Source organism: Pipra filicauda, unplaced genomic scaffold, assembly GCF_003945595.2.
Source record: "Pipra filicauda isolate LSUMZ 115617 unplaced genomic scaffold, ASM394559v2 scaffold1130_size69471_pilon, whole genome shotgun sequence".
In the NCBI taxonomy this organism is placed as follows: domain Eukaryota; kingdom Metazoa; phylum Chordata; class Aves; order Passeriformes; family Pipridae; genus Pipra; species Pipra filicauda.
Window position 1 is genome coordinate 1 of NW_024103575.1, and position 11,884 is coordinate 11,884.

The window sequence follows — 11,884 nt, forward strand, 5'->3', positions numbered from 1 at the left end:
AACAGGGAATGTGGGATAATATTCCCAGTGGGAAAAACAAGGGAATAATCCTGCTATCCCATCCTGACTTGCTCCTTGAGAGGAAGGAATTCCCTGGTTATTCAGAGGTGTTTTTTTCCTTCATCCTTTTTCCAGCTCCTCAAGATAGAATTGCTTCAACAGGGAATGTGGGATAATCTTCCCAGTGGGAAAAACTTGGGATTGATCCCATTATCCCAGTCTGGCTCGCTCCTTAACGGGAGGGAATTCCCTGGTTATTCCGAGGTGGTTTTTTCCTTCATCCTTATTCCAGCTCCTCCAGCTGCTTAAGATGGAAATCCTCCGTTATTCCTTAGGGAATGCCGTGTCCCGGAGTTTAATTTGGGATAATCTTTAGGAAATAGATGCTGCCCTTTAAATACCAGAATCCAAGGAATCTTCTTAACGATCCCGCAAATCCCCCCTGAGGCCTCCGGTCCTCCTGTGGCTCCTAAAAAAAAATAGGGATAAAACCCCTGCTGGGGAGATTCGGGAATCGCAGCCGAGTTCCGGGGATTTTATTCCACTTCTTGGAGAAGTCTTGGCTTTTTTGGGAAATGCCATGACGGGAATTTAGTGATGGGGAAGGGGATGGAGCAGTTCCCATTCCCATTCCAGCTGCTGGTGGCTTCTGAAGGTGAGGAATTCCAACGTATTCGTGGATCCCGTGGGCGTGGAAAAGCTCCTGGGATGGGACGTTTTCCAGCAGAAAAGGAATCCAAGTCCGGGATCCTGGGGCTGTGGGAACATCCCATGAGGGAAGAAGGGGGATCCCACGGAGAAAAGGGTGGGGCTCGTGACTTCCAGGGGATTTTCCCGGCTTGGGAGACGCTCCAACTCCTGGAGCTCCTGCAGAACCTGATCCTGAACCTCTCCAACCCAATTCCCATCTTTTAGTGGTATTCCCACCTTTCCTTCCAATCCCAAGGCACGGAAGAGGAACTCCAACACGGGATGGGGGTTCTGAGCTCTTTCCCAACCCCTGAGGGTGCCGGTGATAATTTGGGAATGTCCCTCCTTCCCTCAGTGACTTCCAGGTGCCTGAGATCCGTTTTTCCCACCTTGGGACACGCTCCAACTCCTGGAGCTCCTCATCTTGAACATCTCCAGACACTTTTCCCAATTCCCACCATTTAGGGGTATTTCCACCTTTCCGTCCAATCCCGAGCTGGGAAAGGGAACTGGGAGCGATTCCAGGTGCCGGTGATAACCTGGGAATATCCCTCCTTCCCTCAGTGACTTCCAGGTGACTGAGATCCCGTTTTCCCACCTTGGGAGACACTCTTGGAGCTCCTGGAGCGTCTCCAGACGCTCTTCCCCATTCCCACCATTTGGGGGTATTTCCACCTTTCCCTCCAATCCTGAGCTGGGAAAGGGGACTGGGAGCGATATCCGGTGCTGGTGATAATTTGGGAATGTCCCTCCTTCCCTCAGTGACTTCCAGGTGCCTGAGATCCGTTTTTCCCACCTTGGGACACGCTCCAACTCCTGGAGCTCCTCATCTTGAACGTCTCCAGACGTTCTTCCCCATTCCCACCACTTAGGGGTATTTACCCCTTTCCCTCCAATCCCAAGCCTTGTAAAGGGACTCAGAGCGATATCCAATGCCAGGGATAATTTGGGAATGTCCCTCCTTCCCTCAGTGACTGAGATCCTGTTTTCCCACCCTGGGACACTCTCCAGCTCCTGGAGCTCCTCATCTTAAACATCTCCAGGCGCTCTTCCCAATTCCCACCATTTGTGGGCATTTCCCCCTTTCCCTCCAAACCTGAGCTGGGTAACGGAACTGGGAGCGATATCCGGTGCCAGTGATAATTTGGGAATGTCCCTCCTTCCCTCAGTGACTTCCAGGTGACCGAGATCCCATTTTCCCACCTTGGGTGATGCTCCAACTCATCTTGAACCTCTCCAGACGCTCTTCCCCATTCCCACCATTTCGGGGTATTTCCCCCTCTCCCTCCAATCCCGAGCTGCGTAACGAGACCGGGAGCGATTCCCGGCGTTCCGGCGCCGACCCAGGAATATCCTTGTTATCCCTCAGCCTCCTCTGAACGCTCAGATGTTGGCGCAGCGGCAGCGGGAGCTCTACAGCCAACAGCACCGGCAGCGGCAGCTGATGCAGCAGCGCGCCCTCCTCCTGCGCCAGCAGAGCTTCGGCAACGCCTCCGGAATTCCGGTGCCCCTCGGAGGCGCCCGGTTGCCCCAGGCGCCCCCCCAGCAGTTCCCGTACCCGGTGCCCAGCTACGGCGCCGGCGCCAGCAACCCGCCCTCCGCCGGCGCCGCCGGACCGTTCTCCGGCGCCGAGGCGGCGGCGGCGCTGGCCGGGCGCCGCGGGAGCGCCGTGGGAGCGCAGTTCGGAGCCGGGATGGTGGCGCCCGGGATGCAGCAGAACGTTTTTCAGTATTCCGGAGCAGGTGGGTGGAGCTGGGATGACGGTGGGGTGGGGAGGGAGTGGGGGAGATGTTCCCGAGGGATGCGGAGTCGTTCCGGCTTCATCCCGAGCCAGGGGGCGGGGCTCGGGGTCTCCACGTGCCAAGGAGTTGGGAGATCCCGACATCCCAAGGAGTTGGGATCTCTCGACTCCCAACAGCCCAAGCAGTTGGGATCTGCCAAAATCCCAACAAGCCCAAGGAGTTGGGATCTCCCAACAGTCCAAGGAGTTGGGATCTCCCAAAATCCCAACAAGCCCAAGGAGTTTGGAAATCCCAACAAGCCCAAGGAGTTGGGATCTCCCAAAATCCCAACAAGCCCAAGGAGTTGGGATCTCCCAAAATCCCAACAAGCCCAAGGAGTTGGGATCTCCCAAAATCCCAACAAGCCCAAGGAGTTTAGGATCTCCCAACATCCCAACAAACCCAAGGGGTTTGGAAATCCCAACTCCCAGCATCCCAAGGACGTTGGATCTCCCAGTTCCCAACAGACCAAGGGGTTGGGAATGTCCCTCATTCCCTCAGTGACTTCCAGGTGACTGAGATCCTGTTTTCCCACCTTGGGAGACACTCTTGGAGCTCCTGGAGCTCCTCATCTTGAACGTCTCCAGACGCTCTTCCCCATTCCCACCATTTCGGGGTATTTCCCCTTTCCTTCCAATCCCGAACCGGGGACAGGGAGTTTGGATCTCCCAACTCCCAGAAACCCAAGGGATTGGATCTCCCAACATCCCAACAGCCCAAGGAGTTTGGGGGTTGAGTCTCCAAAAAAACACGAAGGGACTTCGGGAAAACAATTCCACGAATTTTTCCTTGAGAACTGAACTTGGAGGCCGTTCGTTCCTCCTCTTCCCCGGGAGAGGGGAGGTGAGGCCCTGGCACAGGTTTCCCATCCTTGGAAGTGTCCAAGGCCGAGTTGGATTCCCTTGGAGCAACCTGGGATAATGGGAGGTGTCCCTGAACATGGAATGGGATGATCCTCAAGGCCCCTTCCCACCCAACCCATTCCAGGATTCTGTGATAAAGGATCCATTCAGAGGGAATTTTTATGGAATGCGGGGATGGAAAAGGCAGGAAAGGGGAAGGGAGACCCTGCCCTGAGTGCCGAGATTCCCAGGGAACCCCCTTGTTCCCTGAACTCCTTCCCAGGGAGGAGCTGGGCTGGGGCTGGATCCAATGGCAGGCTCTGGCTCCAGGCTGGGAGAGCTGGGAATGGCCAGGCTGGAGAAGGGAAGGATCCCGGGAGAGCTTGGAGCACATTCCAGAGGCTGAAGGGGCTCCAGGAGAGCTGGAGAGGGCCTGGGGCTCAGGGCCTGGAATGCCAGGCCCCAGGGAATGGATCCCAGTGGGAAAGGGGAGATTTGGGGGGGAGATTGGGAAGGGATTCCTGGCTGGGAGGGTGGGGAGGGGCTGGGCTGGAATTCCCAGAGAAGCTGTGGCTGCCCCTGGATCCCTGGGAGTGTCCCAGGCCGGGTTGGATCCCCTGGGATAGCGGGAGGTGCCGGGGTCGGAACGAGACGACCTTTGAGGTCACGAAGACCCCCCCAGAGCCACCAAACCCGCGTGTGCCGTTCCCGGTTATCGGGGGCCTTTGGGAAGCGGGGACTGGGCTCCGTTGGGAAGCGGGAGCTGTGGGAGTAGGGAATTGGGCTCCCCCCCTGAGCCCCCCTGGCTGTCCCCGCAGGGCTGGCCCAGCAGAGCGAGTCCTTCGCGCCGGCGCTGAGCCCCGGCAGCCCCCTGGTGTCCCCCCAGATCCCGCCGGCCCAGAGCCCGATGCTGCCGCCGGCGCCGCCGGCACCCGGATACCAGTCCCCCGACGTGAAGGGCTGGCAGCAAGGAGCCATGGGGAATAACAGGTAAAGAGATTCCAGCTGGGAATCCCCCCTGGAGCATGGGGGGGAGAGATGGGGGGTGTGGGCGTGGCCTCCTCCCGCCGTGACGTCACCGCCCGTATCCGTGTCCTGGTCCCGGCCTCCTCAGCTCCCGGGAATGTCCCGTGAGTCTCGAGGAAGACTTCGCCTCTTAATTAAGCCAAGTGGCTTAATTAGCTCTCCTAAAAACGACCTCAGGGAATGTGGCAGCGGAGTCCAGCCCAGAATTCCCAGGATGCTCTTCAGGACATTCCCAGCCCCAACTCGTGGGAGCGACTGGGAAGAAGAGCCGGAAGATTTGTTGGAGGGTGGGGATTTTTTTTGGCCATGGGTCAAAGTTTGGGGTTCAGATCTGCAGAAATGAGGGGGAAATTCCCAAAGTTCAGCTTTGGAATGGGAATGGTTGGTTTGGGGTCTTGGAGCCCCTTCCAGAGGCTAAAGGGGCTCCAGGAGAGCTGGAGAGGGACTGGGGATAAGGGATGCAGGGACAGGACACAGGGAATGGCTTCCCACTGCCAGAGGGCAGGGAGAGATGGGAGATTGGGAAGGGATTCCTGGCTGGGAGGGTGGGGAGGGGCTGGGTTGGAATTCCCAGAGAAGCTGTGGCTGCCCCTGGATCCCAGGGAGTGTCCAAGGAAAGGCTGGAGCAGCCTGGGATAGCGGGAGGTGTCCCTGAACATGGAATGGGATGAGCCTTAAAATCCCTTCCCACCCAGAATTCCAGGATAAAGGACACTCAGAATCCAGTCAGAGGGGTTTTTCTGGAATGTGGGGATGGAAAAGGCAGGAAAGGGGAAGGGAGACCCTGCCCTGAGTGCCGAGATTCCCAGGGAACCCCCTTGTTCCCGGAACTCCTTCCCAGGGAGGAGTTGGGCTGGGGCTGGATCCAATGGCAGGCTCTGGCTCCAGGCTGGGAGAGCTGGGAATGGCCAGGCTGGAGAAGGGAAGGATCCCGAGAGAGCTTGGAGCACATTCCAGAGCCTGAAGGGGCTCCAGGAGAGCTGGAGAGGGCCTGGGGATCAGGGCCTGGAATGCCAGGCCCCAGGGAATGGATCCCAGTGGGAAAGAGGAGATTTGGGAGGGAGATTGGGAAGGGATTCCTGGCTGGGAGGGTGGGGAGGGGCTGGGCTGGAATTCCCAGAGAAGCTGTGGCTGCCCCTGGATCCCTGGGAGTGTCCCAGGCCGGGCTGGATTCCCTGGGACAGCGGGAGGTGTCGGGACTGGAACCAGACGCCGTTTAAATCCCTTCCCTCCCGACCCCTTCCACGGCTTTTCTGACCCAAGCAACCGAATCCCTCCTGGCTGACGCTTTTCCCGGTCTCCTCCCAGCGTGTTCAGCCCGGCGGGAGCGGCTCCGGCGGCGCCGGCACAGCCGGGAATGTACAACAACATGAGCATCACCGTGTCCATGGCCGGCGGCGGCTCCGGCGTCCCCACCATCAATCCCATGGGAGGGCAGGTGCCCGGGATGAACCCCCTGCAGATGCCCGGGATGAATTCCATGTGCTCGGAGCAGGTCAGCGCCAGCACGGCCCGGGGGCGGCGAATTTGGGAATGGGAGCAGGGTCCGGAGGGGGAAGCACCAAGGTCTGGCTGCTCCAGGTGTCCCAGGATGTCCCATGGCCTTGTCCCTTATCCCAACCCTTGGAATGGGGTTTGGGATGGGTCAGTTTGTATCCATGGATCCATAGGGAGCCGGGAATTAAGGGATGGGGAGTAGGAATGGTTGGATCTGGGATGGCAGCAGATCCCACGGGTCTGTAATCCCTAATCTGGGAATGGGAGCAGATCCCAGGGGTCTGTAATCCCTAATCTGGGAATGGGAGCACATCCCAGGGGTCTGTAATCCCTAATCTGGGAATAGGATCAGATCCCAGGTGTGTTTGTTCCCTAATCGGGGAATGGGAGCAGATCCCAGGGGTCTGTAATCCCCAATCTGGGAATGGGATCAGATCCCAGGGGTCTGTAATCCCTAATCTGGGAATGGGAGAAGATCCCAGGGGTGTGTGTTCCCTAATCTGGGAATGGGAGCAGATCCCAGGGGTCTGTAACCCCTAATCTGGGAATGGGAGCAGATCCCAGGGGTCTGTAACCCCTAATCTGGGAATGGGAGAAGATCCCAGGGGTCTGTAACCCCTAATCTGGGAATGGGAGCAGATCCCAGGGGTCTGTGTTCCCTAATCTGGGAATGGGAGAAGATCCCAGGGGTCTGTAATCCCTAATCTGGGAATGGGAGCAGATCCCAGGGGTCTGTAATTCCTAATCTGGGAATGGGAGCAGATGCCAGGGGTCTGTAATCCCTAATCTGGGAATGGGAGCAGATGCCAGGGGTCTGTAATCCCTAATCTGGGAATGGGAGCAGTTCCCAGGGGTCTGTAATCCCTAATCTGGGAATGGGAGCAGATCCCAGGGGTCTGTAATCCCCAATCTGGGAATGGGAGCAGATCCCAGAGGTCTGTAATCCCTAATCTGGGAATGGGAGCAGATCCCAGGGGTGTGTGTTCCCTAATCTGGGAATGGGAGCAGATCCCAGGGGTCTGTAACCCCTAATCTGGGAATGGGAGCAGATCCCAGGTGTGTTTGTTCCCTAATCTGGGAATGGGAGCAGATCCCAGGGGTGTGTGTTCCCTAATCTGGGAATGGGAGCAGATCCCAGAGGTCTGTAATCCCTAATCTGGGAATGGGAGCAGATCCCAGGGGTCTGTAATCCCTAATCTGGGAATGGGAGCAGATCCCAGGTGTGTTTGTTCCCTAATCTGGGAATGGGAGCAGATCCCAGGGGTGTGTGTTCCCTAATCTGGGAATGGGAGCAGATCCCAGGGGTGTGTGTTCCCTAATCTGGGAATGGGATCAGATCCCAGGGGTCTGTGTTCCCTAATCTGGGAATGGGAGCAGATCCCAGGGGTCTGTAATCCCCAATCTGGGAATGGGAGCAGTTCCCAGGGGTCTGTAATCCCTAATCTGGGAATGGGAGCAGATGCCAGGGGTCTGTAATCCCTAATCTGGGAATGGGAGCAGTTCCCAGGGGTCTGTAATCCCTAATCTGGGAATGGGAGAAGATCCCAGGGGTCTGTAATCCCCAATCTGGGAATGGGAGCAGATCCCAGAGGTCTGTAATCCGTAATCTGGGAATAGGAGCAGATCCCAGGGGTGTGTGTTCCCTAATCTGGGAATGGGAGCAGATCCCAGGGGTCTGTAACCCCTAATCTGGGAATGGGAGCAGATCCCAGGGGTCTGTAATTCCTAATCTGGGAATGGGAGCAGATCCCAGGGGTGTGTGTTCCCTAATCTGGGAATGGGGTCCGTTTCCAAAGGGGAAAGCACCAGGACCACTCAGTGATCCCCCGGCCACTCCCTCCCCAAAATCCCCCCCAAACCCGGCTCCGGAGGGTGGCCAACGCCCCCTCCGGCATTCCCGAGCTCCGGCTGATCCCAGAATTCCCGTTGGCAGGTCCCGGATCCGGCGCTGAGACCAGCGGGGCTCTACTGCAACCAGCTCAACTCCAGCGAGCTGCTCAAGGCAGAGGCAGACGGGGCCCAGGTCAGTAAAGATTCCCAAAAAAATGGCTGGAGATGGTGGAGATTCCCCAAAAAAATGGCTGGAGATGGTGGAGACTCCCCAAAAAAAATGGCTGGAGATGGTGGAGACTCCCCAAAAAAAATGGCTGGAGATGGTGGAGATTCCCCAAAAAAATGGCTGGAGATGGTGGAGATTCCCAAAGAAATGGCTGGAGATGGTGGAGATTCCCCAAAAAAATGGCTGGAGGACCCCCAGGACGGTGGAGATTCCAAAAGGATGGTGGAGATTCCAAAAGGATGGTGGAGATTCCAAAAAAAAAAAAAAAAAAAAGGGCTGGAAGACCCCCCAGGATGGTGGAGATTCCCCAAAGAAATGGCTGGAGATGGTGGAGGTTCCCTAAAAAAATGGCTGGAGGGTTCCCAGGATGGTGGAGATTCCCCAAAAAAAAATGGCTGGAGATGGTGGAAATTCCAAAAAAAATGGCTGGAAGGCCACAGGATGGTGGAGATTCTCAAAAAAATGGCTGGAGATGGTGGAGATTCCCAAAAAAAGGGCTGGAGATGGTAGAAATTCCCAAAAAAATGTCTGGAGGGCCCCAGGATGGTGGAGATTCTCAAAACCAGTCCCACCAGTGTTGGGTGACACCCCTTGGGGTTGAGGCCACCACAGTCCCACCAGAGTTGGGTGACAAATAACCCTTGGGGTTGAAGCCTCCGTGGTCCCACCACAGTTGGGTGACATCTCTTGGGGTTGAAACCACCACAGTCCCACCAGTGTTGGGTGACACCCCTTGAGACTGAAGCCACCACGGTCCCACCAGTGTTGGGTGACAGCCCTTGGGGTTGAAGCCACCACAGTCCCACCACCATTGGGTGACGACCAACCCTCAGAGTTGAAGCCTCCGTGGTCCCACCACAGTTGGGTGACAGCCCTTGGGTTGAGGCCACCACAGTCCCACCAGTGTTGGGTGACACCCCTTGGGGTTGAAGCCACCACAGTCCCACCACCATTGGGTGACAATCAACCCTTGGGGTGGAAGCCACCACGGTCCAAACAGTGTTGGGTGACACCCCTTGGGGTTGAGGCCACCACAGCCCCACCAGGGGTTGAAGCCTCCACGGTCCCACCAGTGTTGAGTGACACCCCTTGAGACTGAAGCCACCACGGTCCCATGAACGTTGAGCGACAACCAACCCTTGGGGTTGAAGCCTCCATGGTCCCACCACAGTTGGGTGACACCTTTTGGGGTTGAAGCCACCACAGTCCCACGAGCATTGGGTGACACCCCTTGGGATTGAAGCCACCACGGTCCCACGAGCATTGAGTGACACCCCTTGGGATTGAAGTCACCACGGTCCCACGAGCATTGGGTGACACCCCTTGGGATTGAAGCCACCACAGTCCCACGAGCATTGGGTGACACCCCTTGGGGTTGAAGCCACCACGGTCCCACCAGTGTTGGGTGAGGACCAACCCTTGGGTTGAAGCCACCACAGTCCCACCAGGGCTGGGTGACATCTGTTGGGGTCGAGGCCACCGCGGTCCCTCCAGAGTTGGGTGACACCCCTTGGGGTTGAAGCCACCACCATCCCAGCAGTACTGGGGGGTGACCAACCCTTGGGATCAAAACCACCACCGTCCCAGCAGCACTGGGGGGTGACCAACCCTTGGGGTTGAAACCACCGCAGTCCCAGCAGCACTGGGGGATGACCAGATGACCAACCCTTGGGGTTGAGGCCACCACCATCCCAGCAGCACTGGGGGTGACCAACCCTTGGGATCAAAACCACCACCGTCCCAGCAGTACTGGGGGGTGACCAACCCTTGGGATCAAAACCACCACCGTCCCAGCAGCACTGGGGGATGACCAACCCTTGGGGTTGAGGCCACCACCGTCCCAGCAGCACTGGGGGGTGACCAGATGACCAACCCTTGGGGTTGAGGCCACCACAGTCCCAGCAGCACTGGGGGATGACCAGATGACCAACCCTTGGGGTTGAGGCCACCACAGTCCCAGCAGCACCGGGGGATGACCAGATGACCAACCCTTGGGGTTGAAGCCACCACAGTCCCAGCAGCACTGGGGGATGACCAACCCTTGGGGTTGAGGCCTCCACCGTCCCAGCAGCACTGGGGGATGACCAGATGACCAACCCTTGGGGTTGAGGTCACCACCGTCCCAGCAGCACTGGGGGATGACCAGATGACCAACCCTTGGGGTTGAGGCCACCACAGTCCCAGCAGCACTGGGGGATGACCAACCCTTGGGGTTGAGGCCACCACCGTCCCAGCAGCACTGGGGGATGACCAACCCTTGGGGTTGAGGCCACCACAGTCCCAGCAGCACTGGGGGATGACCAGATGACCAACCCTTGGGGTTGAGGCCACCACAGTCCCAGCAGCACTGGGGGATGACCAACCCTTGGGGTTGAGGCCACCGCAGCCTCACCAGGGGTTGAGGCCACCGTGGTGCCACCGGTGTTGGGTGACAACCACCCCTTGGGGTGGGTGACAACCACCCCCCGTGGCTGAGGCCACCCCGGTTGGGTGACGGCCACGGCGCTGCCACCAGGAGTGTTCCCGGGCGAGGATCGGCGATGCCAAGCCGGAGAAAGGCCGGAATGAGGGCGCCGGGCAGCGGGAGGGGGGATTCTTTCCTAGGCTGGGTCGTCACCAGAGCGAGGAAACATGGATGGTGTGGCTCCGGGGTGACATCCGTCCCTCTGGAATGTCGATCCGGATCGTCCCCGGCTCTCCCGCTGTCCCTCCCCTTCCCCATGTCCCTTGGATCCGTAGGGAACATTCCAGGACTCACCAACCCTGGAGCTTTGCCCACCGGGACCTCACCACCACCCCAGGGCCGCTCCCCTTCTCCAGGGGACTCCAAACTGAGTTTTTCCAGGCTGTTCTCCCTCAATCCCATTTTTTCCAGACAAGCACCATTCCAAATCATCCTGGTGTCCCTCCCCTTCCCTGTGGATCCGTAGGGAACATTCCAGGACTCACCAACCCTTGAGTTTTGCCACCAGGACCTCACCACCACCCCAGGGCCGCTCCCCTTCTCCAGGGGACTCCAAACTGAGTTTTTCCAGGGTGTTCTCCCTCAATCCCATTTTTTCCAGACAAGCACCATTCCAAATCATCCTGGTGTCCCTCCCCTTCCCTGTGGATCCGTAGGGAACACTCCAAGACTCACCAACCCTTGAGTTTCACCCACCAGGACCTCACCACCACCCCAGGGCCACTCCCCTTCTCCAGGGGACTCCAAACCGGGTTTTTCCAGGTTGTTCTTCCCTCAGTCCTATTTTTTCCGGACGAACATTGTTCCAAATCATCCCAGTGTCCCTCCCCTTCCCCGTGGATCCATAGGGAACACTCCAAGACTCACCAACCCTTGAGCTTTGCCCACCAGGACCTCACCACCGCCCCATGGCCGCTCCCCTTCTCCAGGGGACTCCAAACCGGGTTTTTCCAGGTTGTTCTTCCCTCAATCCCATTTTTTCCAGATGAACATTGTTCCAAATCATCCCGGTGTCCCTCCCCTTCCCTGAGTCCCACTCCAGGACTCACCAACCCTTGAGTTTCGCCCCACCAGGACCTCACCACCACCCCAGGGCCGCTCCCCTTCTCCAGGGGACTCCAAACCGGGTTTTTCCAGGTTCTTCCTCCCCAATCCCATTTTTTCCGGACGAACATTGTTCCAAATCATCCCGGTGTCCCTCCCCTTCCCTGAGTCCCACTCCAGGACTCACCAACCCTTGAGCTTTGCCCACCAGGACCTCACCACTGCCCCATGGTCGCTCCCCTTCTCCAGGGGACTCCAAACTGAGTTTTTCCAGGGTGTTCTTCCTCAATCCCATTTTTTCCAGATGAACATTGTTCCAAATCATCCCAGTGTCCCTCCCCTTCCCTGAGTCCCACTCCAGGACTCACCAACCCTTGAGTTTCACCCACCAGGACCTCACCACCACCCCAGGGCTGCTCCCCTTCTCCAGGGGACTCCAAACTGAGTTTTTCCAGGGTGTTCTCCCTCAATTCCATTTTTT

At 57.9% G+C, this 11,884-nt stretch overlaps 1 protein-coding gene across 1 annotated transcript; it reads left to right on the top strand.

The window, feature by feature from the left end:
* Positions 1-2,033: 2,033 nt before the first annotated feature.
* Positions 2,034-8,632, top strand: LOC120323659 (nuclear receptor coactivator 1-like). The gene is made up of 5 exons (XM_039383435.1): positions 2,034-2,432; positions 4,132-4,303; positions 5,648-5,834; positions 7,770-8,137; positions 8,569-8,632. Exons 1-5 carry the CDS (start codon positions 2,078-2,080, stop codon positions 8,630-8,632), a joined length of 1,146 nt encoding a protein of 381 aa, XP_039239369.1. The 5' UTR covers positions 2,034-2,077.
* Positions 8,633-11,884: the final 3,252 nt, after the last annotated feature.

What these genes read in the sequence shown, in the direction of transcription:
- LOC120323659 (XM_039383435.1), top strand. Translation starts at nt 2,078, where the DNA reads ATGTTGGCGCAGCGGCAGCGGGAGCTCTACAGCCAACAGCACCGGCAG. An exon ending in ATTCCATGTGCTCGGAGCAG is followed by an intron (nt 5,835 to 7,769) that starts GTCAGCGCCAGC and finishes TCCCGTTGGCAG; the next exon opens with GTCCCGGATCCGGCGCTGAG. An exon ending in GTGGAGATTCCAAAAGGATG is followed by an intron (nt 8,138 to 8,568) that starts GTGGAGATTCCA and finishes GTCCCACCACAG; the next exon opens with TTGGGTGACATCTCTTGGGG.